General features: G+C 50.9%; 2 protein-coding genes across 3 annotated transcripts in view; both read right to left on the bottom strand.

The window, feature by feature from the left end:
- Window positions 1-7,340, bottom strand: part of TYRO3 (TYRO3 protein tyrosine kinase) — a 41,327-nt gene extending 33,987 nt beyond the window's left edge. Inside the window, exons 1-3 of one of the 2 annotated variants that reach the window (XM_059474616.1) lie at window positions 6,930-7,340; window positions 3,490-3,673; window positions 1,327-1,427 (exon numbers count right to left, since the gene is read on the bottom strand). In XM_059474616.1, the coding sequence (XP_059330599.1) occupies window positions 1,327-1,427; window positions 3,490-3,673; window positions 6,930-7,017 (373 nt within the window). In that variant the 5' untranslated portion in view covers window positions 7,018-7,340. The remainder of the gene's footprint in view (window positions 1-1,326; window positions 1,428-3,489; window positions 3,674-6,929) is intronic. The other variant, XM_059474617.1, reaches the window with a different exon arrangement.
- Window positions 7,341-11,389: 4,049 nt separating this feature from the next.
- LOC132074776 (transmembrane protein 151B-like) lies at window positions 11,390-14,628 on the bottom strand. Its single transcript, XM_059474794.1, has one exon. The coding sequence runs from the start codon at window positions 14,599-14,601 to the stop codon at window positions 13,204-13,206; it is 1,398 nt and encodes a 465-aa protein (XP_059330777.1). The 5' UTR covers window positions 14,602-14,628; the 3' UTR covers window positions 11,390-13,203.
- Window positions 14,629-15,690: the final 1,062 nt, after the last annotated feature.

Genomic DNA, 15,690 nt, shown 5'->3' with positions numbered 1-15,690 from the left:
TTTTAAACTCCACCCCTTATCACTACTTGTTAATTTTTAATTATATCCACCAACTCCCTTTACACATGATTACATGCCCAGTTCAAGTTTAACTACCTTGTGTTGTACTTGTTTTTCTCATAAAGGCAACTGGTTGATTTTTTTTTCACTTCAGCTGTAAGCTTTGGCCTTCATTCTTAATATAATACACCTTACCTAACTGCAGCTGGTTTTTTGTGACTTAGATGCTTTTTTGCCTGTGCAGTCCAGAAAGGCAGCGTGTTTATTTCAGCTTGGCACGCTGAGCTACCCAGTCACTCCTAATGCACCCACCATGCAAATGCAGCCACCTCTGGAGCAGACCATGGTAATTGGATAGAAATAGAAACTCCACACAAGAGAGTGTTTTAAGCTGTAAAATTTAGGTGGACAAAAGCCTGGGTTTTATGGAAGGCAGAATGTGTTACTCCTCTTGTGAGAGCTGCTATGAATGTTCCCATGCTCTGAGTGAGCGACACCTTTACTGTAAAACACCCCGACCACATCACCTCCCACAACACCCTCCCTGCTCCCCCTGTCTAGGACTGTCAATTCAGGTCTGCCCCAAAATGTTACCAAACACATCCAAAAAACTACTTCTTGCTGAAAATGCATTGTTCCTGTCAACTTCCTCACCAAAAATTAAGCCATCCTATGACTACTAGCTCCTAACAGAGGATCAAACAGAATCATGGCTCAAGGGAAATGAAACTAGAGAAAGTAAGAAGCCACCAATCCACACCACCTTGGGTGATATTTAGCAGCCATGTAGAAGCCATTCCTATCAGACAACCGTGGACAGAAAAGTGCCACACAGAGCAGCCACAGCTATGAAGTGCTGATGTACAGCACTTCTCACAGAACTCACAACTGTGTTAAAACTGTACCTTGCCCACAAAGACCTGCTCGGCTGACACACAGAAGCAGACTGTGACCCTGCTTAGAGAAGTGGGTTGGACCAGATGAGCCCCATGGATCCCTCTCAACTTGAACTATTCACCATTCTATGAATTATTTAGAGATGGCAGCAACAATGGATTTAAAAGCTGGAAAGAAATGTGCTTGCACAAAAAGATCTTGTTTCCTAACATGCCAAAATAAAACCAGAAGGCAATGAACGGACAGCTCTGCCCTTTGAAGCAGTTCTCCTAGCTCTTACTCCTGCTCTGTAGCGATTTCCCTGCAGTCAGCAGCAATGGTTCAGAGCCAAGAAGCCTGTCACTGGAGCAATCTGCTCTCACCACTTCGACCTGGAGCATATTGGTGGGTCAGCCGTGAAAGGAAACCAGCACTACTACTCCTCCTTACCTTCCACTATGAGCCACACTTGTTGTGATTCTTCCTTCTTCCCCCCGTTCTCAACCTGGCACCAGTACTTCCCAGAATCTGTCCGCTCGACGGATTTCAAGCTGAAAAAAGTCAAAAGCCATATCGATATTTTATGTGGATAAAGCATGTTTTTGCCCCAAAGGACCCTCCAGTGTTTTGCAAACCAGATGCATGGAAAACACCCACTGAGACACAGCCAGCTCTGGGGAGGAGATCAACAGCCAGCCAGCACAAAGCACATGGCAAAACAGCTGAGATGGGAGGCTCCTCTCTAAAGTGGGTGGAGAAAGTCCTTGCAGAGCAGACAGTCTTCCTCCAAAACATTCTCGCAGAAAACCAGTCATCTGTGTCCTCTGAGGATAGGAAGAGGTCATCTCCATCCTGAATCATGACTCTAGCTAGCCTTCAAGTGCGGCAGCTTGGCCTACATCTGAGCTAGCAGGAAACTCTGCACTGCAAACCTCTGGTGAGCTGGACTGCTTTGCCTCAGGCAACAGGACTGGCACAGCCTGTACAGGAACAGATGGGGCAGAAAAGGGTCCCCCTGCCTCAACTGTGCTCAGCCCTATCCCGATTCCAGAGCGGCTCACGCTGCAAAACTCCTTGGGCCTCCCAGTTTGTGATTTCGAGGGGTTATGCTGGTGAATGGTGAGCAAGGGCAGAATTTGGTACCAAAGCAACGAGGTGTCAGCTGCCAAAGGCAACAGTGTGGCTCGGAGAGCCCGTCAGGGCACCAGTGCTGCCTGCTCCCCGCAGGCCGTGCAGCCTCGCGCCTGCTGCCATGCAGGCATCCCCCGCAGAGCTGATGCCCACCTTTCTAAGGCTAGCAGTCCTCCAGGAGAAGGGCAAGGATGTCTCAGGAAGGAAGACAGAAAGGGGGGAGAGTTTGCTGAAATGCACACAATGGACCCACTACAGCCCGATTTTCAGAGCTGGACCTTCAAATGGCATCAGCTGTCCTGCCCATGTTCTGAAATACAGTGATCACAGCAGAGAGTCACACATGGATAGTAGAAATGATCTCTTTGGGAGAAGAAAGGAAGAAGAGAGAGAGATTCAGATACATCCAGATTTAGCACCCTAACTTATCTCTGGTGCTGCAGAGAGAGTTCTCAGCAGAGTAAAACAAGAGGCAAGAAAGGAGATCAGAATGAGATTGTGAAGGACAGAGTTAACTAGTGGAACTGGGGGGAAGTAAACAGTATAGTTTCAAGACAAACTGTTTCCACAACATAATGTTATGCAATAGTTTTACTGTGCACAGATGTTTTTCCTACCAAAATGTTTTTTACAGACAAGCTTTAACACAAAGACTTTTAGTTGCTGGAATTGGAGACCCTGTACAGTGTCAATCCAAGAAATGTAACAGGAGATGAAGCCAGAGCTCAGGGAAGAATGATTCTCAGTCAGTCAACAGTTTTGAGCTCTTGTGGTGTGGTGTTGGTATATTTATCTGTACAAGCTCTTTTAATGCATAAAAAAAGACAGAGCAGAACCTTGGGTCTTGTTTATCTCAGTACTTCCAGAACTAGCTGACATCCTTCTTCTGCTGAAATAAAAGTATAGAGATCTGCTTTGCACAAGAGTTTCATGCCTCTGAATGGGTCAGGACCGATATCATGTAGTGTAAATGTATTAGGAATAAATTAGGATTCATTGCAAAATGAATCAGGGATGGTTCAGAGGACAAACATTCCTCCCCAAAGAAAGGAAGGGGATGTAGTCCTGGGAGTATCATTTCAATCAACAATCCTCACCCTTTAGGCAAACTGACAGCTCAAGAGAGAGAGTAAGAGAACAGGATGAGTACGAGAGAAAACCTATTTATACTGCTGCATGGCAGAGCAAGATGAACAAACAAAGCAAGACCATCCTTTCACCTTGAAGTCACGTCTCAAGCATCACAAGCATTAGCAAAGCACCTGTCCCCACAGTAGTCAGAAAACCAATATGGTTCTAGTGGATAAAATCTCAGCACTCAGTGGCTTCAGTTCTGCTCTCAGTTATGCCCTTGCCACACAGTGAACTGCAGACCTAAGGACTTTGCCCCACTGAGGGCACTGCAGTCGCAGAGATATAGCTGACAGCAGAAAACTGTGCAATAGTTTCCATGATATTCTTCCTTCTCTGCATCTGTTGTACCTGAGGAAGCCGATCCAGTGTTCTTCATCTACTGGAATGTACACCTGGTCTACGCTTTGCACCACTGCTCCGTCCTTGATCCACAACATCTCGGGATCTTCCATTCCCTCGAGGCTGCAATTTAGTTTCACGGGTTGACCCTGGGACACCTTTAATTTGATTGGAGGTCCTGTAAATTTCATACCTAAAAAAAAAATACTACTCCGCCCCACCCCCAGAAGAAGGGGGGTTGGAGTACAGCAAATTACTCTAGGTTGGTGGTCTGGAATTACGCACCCTACCAGCACACGCTGCAGAGGAGTGTGTTAGTCTCAGCACTGCTCTACTACGTCTGCTAAGCAAATGCAAGCACTGAAAGCACAGTTGCTGGAGAAAAGTGGTAGTTCAGCATGTACATGGGGATTTTTTCAACTCGTGTAACAGCAGGGTGATGTTCTGCAGAGCAGTGCCCAAGCAGAGACGCACAGAAATGCCGGGAGCTTCGCCGTGTCAGTGTTCCAGCAGTGCTAACTGCATCCCTTCAACACGCTGCCACACCTCCCTCTTTTCCCCAGGCCTGGATTTAAGCTATGCCGTTCTTGTGCTGCTTAGAAAACATCGTGCTTGCTCCCTTGTACGCATTTGCAAAGAGCGTGGATATGAGAAAGAATCAATTATGTTTTGTTATTCAGCATACACTGTTCTCCTGCCTTACAGAGAGCTTCTCTACAATTTGCAAAACCCATGAAAACAAAGCCTATTCCACACCATACTTCACTGAGGAGCAGAACTGTGTAGAGAACAGATATTTCTGTCGCGTGATGTGGGTGTGTGCGGAGTGAGCCGCCTGGAGGACCCTTCAGTCCAGCCAAAGGACCCCACTGTACCCAGAGCTACACCACTGGCACCCCAAAGCAGCAGGGCCAGAGCTGGTGAAGCTGCTCAGGTTTATGGACACAGAAGTGATCAGAATTTGCCCCGGAGCACTGTTACGTGTGTGGGTGGACCGGGAGTGTTTCCCTCAAGCAGAAGTGAATGTATGGAATTTGTTAGCATGAGAAGACACGGAAGCCAACTATCTAAGCACATTTAAGAAAGACAGGCATATAAAGGAGGAACCAGAAGATCAAAGGAGACCGTGGGAAAGCAGGAAGGTAGAAAATAAATGTAAAGTTAGTTTTGTTAGGGAGAGTGGCTATTTCCTATGCAGTGGCACAGGACTGACAGACCAGAACAGGTCTAGCTTAGTCCAGTACTATGCCCTGGCAGTGGACTCCACGTCCTTCAGAAAAAAATTACTCCATCACTCTTGCCTGGCCACGTATCACAGTACATTACAACTTCACGCAGTTCACTGGTTGGTCAGCTTCTCACAGAATGCCTTGCTACCCACAGAGCCAGTCAGAAAGTGCTGCTTAGTGAGCAGCCCTGTTGCTCTCAAACTCTGTTACAGCCTTTCCAGCAATCCAACACAGATTTCAGATCTGCCACTTTCCTTCTTGCTAAAACGCCACCCTCCCACAGCCACGAGGGCACCACCTCACAGGGCAGAGGAGCAGCAGAGGAGCTCACAGCGTGGTTGTAACAGCTGGGAGAAGGGGAGCCAGCACTGTGGGACCAGCCAGAGCTCTGCCACCAGCAGCCTGTACCCAGATGAGTACCAGTAGTCTAGGAGAAAACCCAGAACACAGGCAGAAGAGCTTTATTCCTTTCCTTAATGAGATTCCCCAGCTGGTTTCCCGACACTCAGTCTTTTGCCTTTCTATCTGCGGTTATTCATTTAACAAATTCACGGAGAGCACTGGAAAATGGGCAAGCTGATCATTTGAGTTTAGTTGCTACAGCTCATTTGCTGGGCTAAGGATTTGATCACCTTGGGTGAGGATGATCTAACCTCGCATTACTTAAATGTGACACAAACTACATGTCCCAGTGCATGCCAGAAAGCATCCTCCCTTTCACCACTCAAAGCACTGGAATAATACATGAAAGCTTCATAGCAGCTCTCTCTGTGTTACAGAAAACTGATATAGCCAGGCTGCTACACATGCAGAAACTGACAGACATTTTCATTACAGGTGCCTTCATGGAAAATCAAACTACTCAACATCCTTCAGACTGCCCTGCTGAAAGAGTTAGTCATAAATTAAAACAGGAAATATTGTTAGAGATTCTATATGGTTTTCAGTTAGCAGAGGAATCAATGATGTAGGAAATTAACATACAGTACAAGTGTTCAGTCAGAGTTGTACATATTGTCCAAGTATAATCCCTCCATCAATTTCAACCGAAATGAAGAATTACAGGTCAGGTATTTTTAATAACTTCACAGGTCAGTAACGCAGTTTTGGCTGCAGCATCTCTTCCTGCAGGTACCAGGAAGAATCACATAAGAATTTTAATTTCCACCTATTCCTCGTTTTACTCTCCCACTCACTATTTCTCATCTGACAACATTCTTGATTCAACTGTGCAAGAAGTAATTTCATCCAAATAGGTTCCGCCAAGCCTACCTGTAAGAGCTGCAGATTGTGAAATGTATGGGTAGGAAACAGAACTGTTTTAAATGACTTATCAAGCAATTGTCTGAATTGACAGCAAGTGAACACACTAGTTGTCAAAATACATGACACATCTGTTTGTTTGCTTTTTAAACTTGCTATCTCTGAATATTTTAATTCCTAGGAACAGAATATGTTTTTTGTGATGTTGGGAGTGGAGAGGAAGACGTCTGCTCATGCATGCAGGGTAAAGGCTTTTTGCTTCTCAGATTCCTTAGGACGCTGATCTAGCGATCCAGCCTGTGCCACAGCCTCCCCAGCTCCGTGCCACTGCACGCACATCGCTCCACACACAGCGCGGAGCCCCAACTCCCGCTCAAGTCGGGAGGAGGCTGGCCGGGGCGCCGAGACGCTCCAGCACGCTGCTTTCCTTGCCGACCGGGGTGTGAAACTTCGGAAAACGAGTTCATGACGGAAAACAACAATAAAAGCCGCTGAGGAATGCGCTAGCGCCCGGCTTTCCTCGGCGACGGCCCGCGCTAGGCACACGCCAGAGCAATGCCTCCGCGAACCCGGCGAGGATTACTCGCTGCTCTACTCGCAGCCAGGCGAGGCTCGCACAGCTCGGGCTCCCCGCCGGCTCCCGAGCGCCACGTCGCTGGTCCCACAGACGCGGCGGAGACGCCCGTGCCCGGCCGGGAGGGGCAAAATGCGCCGGCCCCGACCCCACCTGTGGCTGCCCGAGGCCCCGCGGCCGCCGCACCGGGCGGACCAGCCGCCCCGGCCGCTCCTGCCCGGCGACCCTCAGCGGGCTGTCGACACTCGTAGAGGCGGCGGAGCGGGAGCTGCCCGCGGGGAGACTCGGCCGGCGGCAGGAGCCGAGCCCCGCAGCCCCTCCCGCCGCACCCGGGGTCTCGGGGGGCAGTGCCCCGCCGCCACCGGGCTGTCAGCCCCGCTCACCTGCCACGGCAGCGACGTCCCGGAGTGCCGCAGCCCAGAGTCCCAGCACGAGGAGCCGCGGGATCGCCATGCTCCGCTTCAGCTCCATCTCTCCCGCACCACCATCCTCTCCCCTGTTCCCGGCGCCGCGGGGGGCTCCCACCGCCCGTGAAGGCGGCGACAGCGGCTGCGGCAGCCCCGCGTCGCCGCCCGATACCGGGCTCGCCCGGCAGGCTACGGGCACGCTCAAACTTCTTGCTCCGGCCGGGGCGAGCCTCGGGAGAACCTGCTGCGGGGCGACGGCGCGGGTCGGTGGGGTCGGGTCAGATCCACTCCGCTCCGGTCGCCGCCGCCGGGCGATCTCCCCCTGCCGGTTTGGCCGCCGCGGCGCCACTCCGTGGGTCGCTCCGTCCGTCCGTCCGTCCGTCCCTGCCCAGCCGCCGCCGCCGCCTCCTTCAGGAAATGGCGCTCTCGGGCGGTCACCGCGCGCTGTGCTCCCCCTCTGACATCACATCATGAATATGCATGAGCCGGGCGCCCACCGCCCCCGAAGCGGCGAATCACCGCGCCCGCCGCCCCCGCTCCGCCGCCCCGGGACGGGACCGGGGCTCCGAGCCCCCGGGAGGGCGGGACGGGGCGGGGCGGGGCGGCAGCGGCGGCGGTCGGGAGGTGTGTGGAGGCGGCGCCCCCCGAGGGCTGCTCGTCGAGCGGCCTGGTTTCCACAGCGCCGGGAGCGATGACCCACATCCGCGGGAGCTGCCGGGGCACGGTCATCCCCCTACAGCCATGTGGCCCCTCTGGAGCCCCAGCGCACCATCCAGCCCTGCAGGGGAGGAGGACTTAGGGCCACCACCGGGACTCAGCCCCCCCGAGCCGAGGCTCTGCCGGGATGAGCAGAGCCCCGCCTCATGCACAAGCACCCCCTGCCCCATCTCCCTCGGCCGGCCCGCTCCAGCTCCTCGCTTCGGCCACACTCTCCTCACCGTTCGGCCCCTTGCTCCGCGGATGTCGGTCACCCCATCCCGGCAGCTGAGCTGTGGAGGAGCACCGGCAAGGTGAGGAGATCCACCCGCGCCCTTCAGGCAGGATCGGCTCGGCCTTGACCATTTTTCCACTAGCGGAAAAATAGGGAGAGAGCTCGGGAGGGAGATCTCTGCTGCCACAGGGTTAGTGGAACGGCGTGGGAAAAGTCACTTACAAACAGTTTTTTTAAAAATCTAGCGCTGCTTTTTCGTAGGAGTTACGGTGAGAATCTGGGTTGAAAGGCGACATAAGGAGCAATATCGTTACAACACGATGCAGCTCTCAGCTCTGCCACAGCCATCAGCGTGCAGCACTTGCCCAGCAGCACCCGAAACGCTGTGGAAACCTGGCTAAACGGAGGAACGCAGGGAATCTGCACCATCCCCAGGAGGGGGAAGGAGAAACTGAGGCACAACTAGCTCATATAATTCCATTCCAAACTCTAATCTTCACTCCCCCTCCCAAATAATTTGCATTTCTGATAGGAATTCCTAGGGGACTGAAGCAATGCCAAGAAGATTTCATTACTGGAATGGAAATGTCACTCCCTCCCCAGTGCCTCCTGCTGCAATGAGGTAGCTGGGAGGAGACACTGACAAAGCCATCCATTCGAGTGCTTGTGGGAAGTCTAGTTGCACCTGGGGACAGGAAATCGCCGGGATCACTGCAGCTCTTGGGCTGAGAGGTTCTGTGCTGGTGCTCGCTAAAAGCTTCATGCACACTTGCTGTCGCTGCTGCCTCTCCCCCAGGCATCCATCCAGCTACATGGTCTGTGCCTGCACTTAGGGCAATAGCACCCTCCAGAAGGTAGCTACTTTTGCAGATCTTAGCTGTTTCATGAGAAAAAAAAATGGCCATTAGAATAATGACATATTTCTATGGTGTTTTCCTTCTAAGGATTTCTTCCAGCCCTACAATTACAGAGGCTTACACTACACTGGTCCCATGGGCTCAGGAAGTGCTCCAGTTGTAGCATGGCACAGGCCAGATTCAGGGCTGGTGTAAGAGAGCAAAGCTTTGCTGGAAGCAGTAGACCAAGGAGGATTTTTCCCATCAAAAGATCTGACTTCAGCTGTTCTGAGAAGGACTTTGTGTTAACAGTGATAGGCAGGAGGAGCCATATGAAAATTGGACTGAAATTCTGCGCACACTGCCAGTTGAAGTGCAAACTGCAGTGGGAAAACTTACAGAGGAGTGGAGTATCACCATGCAGAAAGCAAAGGAACTGGTGAATCTTAAATGTTTTTAGGCACTGGAGAAAAATAAACTCTCTTGGCCTCTTGTGGCACTGAATTAGCACCATGGCTTTATTCTTCAGGTGGTAACATCAGTGACAGTGCTCACTGTTCACACACACAGAACACAGCTGTTGGCTCTCTGGATTACATTCTTTCCTTACTTCTGCTGCAATAGTGTTTTGCCACATCTCACCAGACACGCTGGGAAGTGTAAGTATATTCCAGAAAATGCCTGAATACCTATTATTATTATACCATAATCCAGAGGTGAATGCCCAGTGCTGGGAGACTTCTGAAGATGAAGAAAAAGAGAAAAAAGGACAAAAGGGAGGGAGGGAGGGAAAAGTGAGAAGGTAGAAGGAAGAGAAGTATTTGCTGGACTTCCTCACCTTCTTCTACTGTTAAGCCTTTTCTAACTGCTGAGACCCAACAGGACATCTGGAATAGGCTATCCCAGTGAGAAAGCAAATCCCCATTTCCACATAAGAAGCCATAGCCCTAAAAGTTCAACAAAAGCTGCTGGCATATACCACTGCTCCACTGTCAAAGTAGTCAGTCTGCAACTGGATAGAAAATCCTTGTGTTTTATACAAGGTGTTTTCTATAGAGCTGCCTGGTTTGCACTGGGATTCAAGAACTTGTCTGCTCCATCCTCTGAGGTGGAATTTGAAAAGCAGCATTAACCCCTCCATTGCTAGGGGGCAGATCCCTCATCCTGCATTGGGAGGCCGTGGCAATGGCAAGAACAAGGATGAAGTGGCATTCAAGGGTTGCAGGAGTACAGGAGGAGCTCTGCTCTACAATGTAGTAGACCCAGGATGGATATTCAGGTGCTTCCTGAATGGGAGATCTGTTGAAGCCAGCATATTTAGTCCCAGGCTAGAACAAGAGCTGCTCCCAGCTTTTTGGTCACCACCAGAGGCTACAGCAAGTGATGGGAGAAAGCTCCCTGAGTATGAAGGCTTTTGCAGCTTAGGGATGGCTTCTCAAATTAATGGCCCAAAGTTGGCCCAGAATGCAGTGACTGAGGAAGCACAAACCCTGAGGACTTTCCAAAATTTGACAAGGACACAGCTTGAGAGCTACTGGATAATGCAATGGCATTTCAGGTCACTGAAGGACTAAACTGAGAATAAACTATCTCCATTCTCTGTCCAACCCATCATAATGGATTGTTCATGTCAGATAATAATAGTGTTTAACGTAGCCACTTCTGAGGCCCCAAATATAACTCTTCATCTTGGCGTACATGTGGGACAAAACTGGCCATCCCAGGACCTTGGGTATGGTATTTAAAGCCATGTGTGGCTGCAGCAGCAACAGCAGCTCACAAGAAGGCTGAAACTCATACTGCCTCTGTCTGGGCTAAGCTTGCCATAACTGAGTTATGCTGCTCATTTAGGAATTCTCTTAGATACAGCTGAACTCTGTTCTCTTTGAATCTATATTATTCTACCATCTCCTCCCTTATCTTTTCTTGTCTTCCTCTCAACCACCTTCTTCACCAAGCAACTGTATTGAAATATTCCAGCCTCTCTGTTTCAGCCTCGTCCAGCTCTTACATCTTTCATATGTGCTGGTTTTAACTTTCCGTGTGAATACAAAGAAGGACAGGGAACTCTATTAAAGATCTGCATTTACTTTGTCTTCAGAATACCAGGATATCAGGTATGAGTCTGAGCTTTGAGTTCTGGCCTGATCCTTTCCTAGTTCCCAAACTCTCCCAGCTCTACCTGGGTGTGGCAGGTGGCATGGTATAGATGAGGGAAACTAGGTGGAAATTGGTGGATCTAAATTTGGATTTTTCTCTAAGTTTCAAGGTTATCCAGTTTGGCCCCAGCTCAATCATAATCATCATCCCAAGCCCAAACATTGTTCCTCCACATGTCTGGGATGGTTATTTTTTTTTTAGAAGTGATAAACTAACACATCATATGTGTTATCTGTCTTTTGTGATAAATGCCAAGCTGTCAGACTGAAAATGTCACATAAATCACACATGAAGTATTTACATTAAAAAAGATCAACTCATAAGAATTTTAAAAACCTTTCTGATGGTGCCGTCATTTGCAGCAGGTTAACCAGGTATTGCCAATGTTTCCATTTCTGGAGTTGAAATAAACACAGCACATCAAAACAGAGTCATCAAACAAAACCAAAATGTATTTAACATGGTGCAACAGTCAATGCCATAAGAAATCACCATATAAGTATGCAGAGTTACATATAATCTACACATATCAATATGAATTTACAAATTTCATATTACATGTTGATACACACAAAATGGACTTGGGAGGAAGCACTTGTTTCCAGCCCCTCTGGGGGCTCAGTTTCTTACCTACTTGTAAGGTAGGGTGAGACAACACTGGTTTTGAAAGTGACCTATGTACTGTGATCGTATTGCATTTTCCTGTGAGTCAGAGTGGATAATAATCTCCACCAGCCATGTGACAAAGGGGCACGGAGCTTGCTCGGCATACAACACCCCTTGTGGGACGGAGGTCTGGCAGGTGCGAGGTCCCTGGTGGGTCCTCAGTGTGGCCACAAGGTTCTCAGAGCAGCCCCCGGCTCGGAGGGGGCCAGGCCAGGGGGCAGAGCCCACAGCCCAGACTGCAGTGGCACACTCTGTCAGGACCAGACACCCTGTGGATTTGGAGAGGCTGGCACTAGTTCTGGAAGGTGCTACACCTGCTGCAGGGGAAGCCTTGCAGGAAATGCTCGGAGCCCCAGCAGGAGCGGCCAGTGGGGCTGGCTCTCAGCTGTGCTCTCTGCCTGGGGCTGGGGTGCCACCACATCTCGCCTGGGAAGGTGAAGTGGGCTGCAGACCAAAAGCCCTCCTCAGGGCACACAGAAAGCTGAAAGGTAATGTAGGCAGTCCTACAACTGCTGTAATAGACACTGTGGGTGGAAGAGCTTCCTAACAGCCCCAGACTCTCTGTGGGAGGGTTAATACCAAATTTACCTTTCCCTCTCCAGCCCCTCTCCCCTTGTCAAGCCTGTGCTGCTGCACTCAAGTCGAAGGAATGAAACAACCACAAACCAGGCCTACTGTCCTAAAAATAGTGGCATTAACAGGGCACTAATCTACATTATGGCTCTCGCTGATTGCTATCAGGGGTGGAGCTGGACAAGGTAAACTACAGCTGGAAATGCAGCAGCATCTCTGCTGCAGACCAGGCAGGGCAGTGTGAGTAAAGGGCATTTCGCTATATCGGTGTACAACACTGCTCCTGAAAGAAGCCCTCAGCACTTCTCAGGGGCTTCATTTGTGGCTGTGTGAGCAGTCAGTGACATTTGTGCCATGAAAACCTTACTTTTGCCCAATGGAAGATAATTACACCCCAAAAGATATCCTCACTGGCAAAACCCCAGAAGAACTGTAAAGCAGAATGAAAGAACTGAAAAAAATGGAAGATGAGGATAAAGAGAGAGGAGAAGAGCATGAATAAAGGACAGAAGGAATGACAAAAGAAGAGGAAAAAAAGACTGGGGAAAATAATTTTTTTAAAAAGCACCTCGTTTGGGGTTTGCAGGAGGTGACTCAGCACCTGCAGATCTGAATTCTCCTTCTGACTTGACTCTGGCTGGCTGTGTGCCTTGTGCCTTGATTTATCTAAGGTTCTTACCTTGCAAAGCATCCAGGAGGGCAAATGTACTGGCAAAGCACAAGCATTTAAAATCCTCCAGCAGCCACAACAACCAAATGCTGTGACTGAAATGCAAAGAAAAGAATGAGGGTGGGATGGCAGGAGAGGCAGGAAATCAAGGAGCAGAGGAAGGGAAGGGTAAGGAGTGAAAGAGTGAGAGGAATGGGGAATGAAGACATGGGAGATGAGGTGGAGGGGGAGAAAATCTTGAAAATGAGGTTAGGTGTTGGTCAGAGTCTCTATGTCCTCTTTCAATGGCAGGGGGAAGAGCTGAAACTTGTCCTGCTGGCCTGCTGTAGAGACTGACACTTGCAGGCTCCCCACGGGTGTCACCTCTGCAATCCCTGTCCCAGAGCAGAGGAGCCAAGTGACAACAGAGTTCTGTCACAGAGAGGTTTCTAGGCAGGAGGAGCGCCTGACGTAGAAATGCCGCCTGTCCTGCCCCTCCGGCCTGTGCACGATCAGGACAGGGAAGAATCGGGCATCGTGGTAGGTGGGGGGGTTCTCGTTGACAGCCAGTTGGCTGGAATAGGAGCAGCACTGCTCGTCCTGGCAGCCCCGCTCTGCAATGCTGCTGCTGCGGCTCCTCCAGAGGCCTGTCCTGTGGGAGCCATGGACGCGGCAGAGGGAGAAGCGGCTGGTGTTGAGGGAGAGGCGGGAGTTGCCGCTGCAGCTGTGGAAAGCGTGGCGTGAGAAGATGGAGGAGGTGCTGGAGGCGCGGTTGCAGCGCTCACAGCCATGGGCCGTCTGGCCGTAGCGACACACCGTGTAGCTGTTGTAGGCCGGGGAGCTGGCCAGGTCCATGAGCATGGCCTCCGAGTAGCTGGGGATCAGCTGCCGGTTGGTGCAGATGTGCCACTCCAGCTCGGTGCTGTCCTGCGTGCTGTCCCGGGGCATGCGGTACCGGTACAGGGGCTCCTCCGCCGCCACGGGCGCCGTGTACTCCAGGCCCAGCAGCTTCTCCACGTGGTAATGGACATACGCAGTCTGATACTCTATGAGTACCCTGAGTGGCCATGAGATCATCAGGATAGCTGCCACCCAGAAAGCATAATGGGACACGTACCACGGGAGGTGATCTGGGTCTCCGTAGGCCATCATAAGCTCTTTAAAATCCACATTTTTGAGCTGCATGCCTTCCCTCACCTCCATGTAGTCATCTAGCCCCTCGATCTCTGTGAAGAAATGAGCTCTCTGAGTCAGGTAAGAGTTCTCAGACTCAATGTTGGCAAAGCTGAAGCACTTGGTGAACCTCAGCTTGGTGGCTGTATAGCTCTCCAAGCCCAGGAGTTCTTTGGAGATGTCCTTGTATCCACAGTGAGAGTAGTCAAACTCAGCTTCAGCCACGTGCGTGTTGACCCTCTCGTGGTAGACCTGCGTGGTGGTGTAGGCATCGCCGTTGCGGTACCGGGTCACCTGCCGGGTTCGCCGTACGAAGTGGTAGCTGATGGCCTTCCACCAGATGCATGGAGTGGCTTGCTGCATGCGGTTGATGCACTCGTACACACTGTCCACGTCTGCCTTGTACTGCAGCTCCCTCTTGACGTGGCAGTGCCAGCACTCCACCAGGTACACCACGTACAGCATGGAGAGGAAGGCCAGCGGGATATAAACATAGCCGTCCGAGCATGGGCTGTCATGGTAGATCATAGACTTGCCCTTGAAGGAGCTATCAAAGCTGAGCTTGGTGACTCTGGCCAGCTGACACCAGGCCACTGCACCCAGGCAGCCATACATTAGGATGGAGAGGAGGAGGCATTTCCAGTGGGACTCTCGGCACATGCAAGCGCTCAGGGACTGTTTCACGGGGCGTTGCTTCAATCACACCGTGCAAGGGGAGAGAAAGACAAAGAGAGAGCGAGGAACCCGTCAGTCACGCTGCTTTGCACAACACACACAGTGGCTGCTTGCCATCAAGGCTGTGTCTGGCTTTTCTCTCTACTCCCTGAGAACTGGGACACCACCCTACTTAATAAAATGTCAATAGAAACAGAAACATCCTGCTAGGGACAGAGGACTCTGGTCAAAGCTCTTTCCTTGCTTCCTTCTGGCTCTGGGGAGGGAAGTTGTTTGTGCAGCAGTGACACACTATGCCCACACCCTGGTCAGATGGGCACCTCTGCGGGGAGCAAGACAGGTCCCCATCTCCTTCTCCCTGCCTGCCACCAGCATCATTTACACACTCTGCCATCTTCAGAGGTCAAGAGTGCTGAGCAGGTGAACAGCCAAAAATGTGGGGCTGTGGAATTGCCCCTTTGCTTTGTGAGTGCCCCATGCTTAGGCTCCCACGTGCTGCTGTTGGGGAGGCTCAGGAGCAGTGTCTGTTGCAGAGCTGCGGCCCCACAGGTTGTGCCAGCACAGGAGGACCAGCACTTCACGAAGCTAAAGCTGCTGCCTGACTCAGAGCTGACTCACATCCAGCCCTGAAACCTACCAAATGATCGACACCATTTTCTTGGAGGTGAGCCATCAGGAAAATGACTAGATTCAAGCACATTTAGTTGAAAAAATGGTCAAGATTACTGCACGATGCAGCATTGCTTCAGGCTGGTTACACCAGCTCTGACCTAAAATACTTGCAAGCTTCAGTGCTGAAGCTAAGGGTGTATGAGTGAATATTTAAAAGAGCACACCCCCCTCTTTCAAGTCCCAAAAGTCAGGCTGGGAGCAGAGCTGGGTTCACACTCCTGTACTCCCACTTCGTCCCCTGAGAGGGCACAATTGCAGTCCTTACCCCAGCCTGGTGCAGTCAATCAGCTGCATTGTCATGCAATGTTCAGCTATAAAGAAAAATGCCAAATGGAGCCAAGCAGCTCCAGCAGAGTGGTGTCCCTGCAAAGAGCAGCGGCAGCATGAGTTACACCGCTGGCT

This window comes from Ammospiza nelsoni, chromosome 6 (assembly GCF_027579445.1).
Source record: "Ammospiza nelsoni isolate bAmmNel1 chromosome 6, bAmmNel1.pri, whole genome shotgun sequence".
Lineage (NCBI taxonomy): Eukaryota > Metazoa > Chordata > Aves > Passeriformes > Passerellidae > Ammospiza > Ammospiza nelsoni.
The sequence above is the reverse complement of the archived record's forward strand: the minus strand, read 5'-3'. Positions and strand labels throughout refer to the sequence as shown.

Bases quoted from the DNA above. Each gene is read 5' to 3' on its own strand.
- LOC132074776 (XM_059474794.1), bottom strand. From the start codon at position 14,601: ATGTGCCGAGAGTCCCACTGGAAATGCCTCCTCCTCTCCATCCTAATG.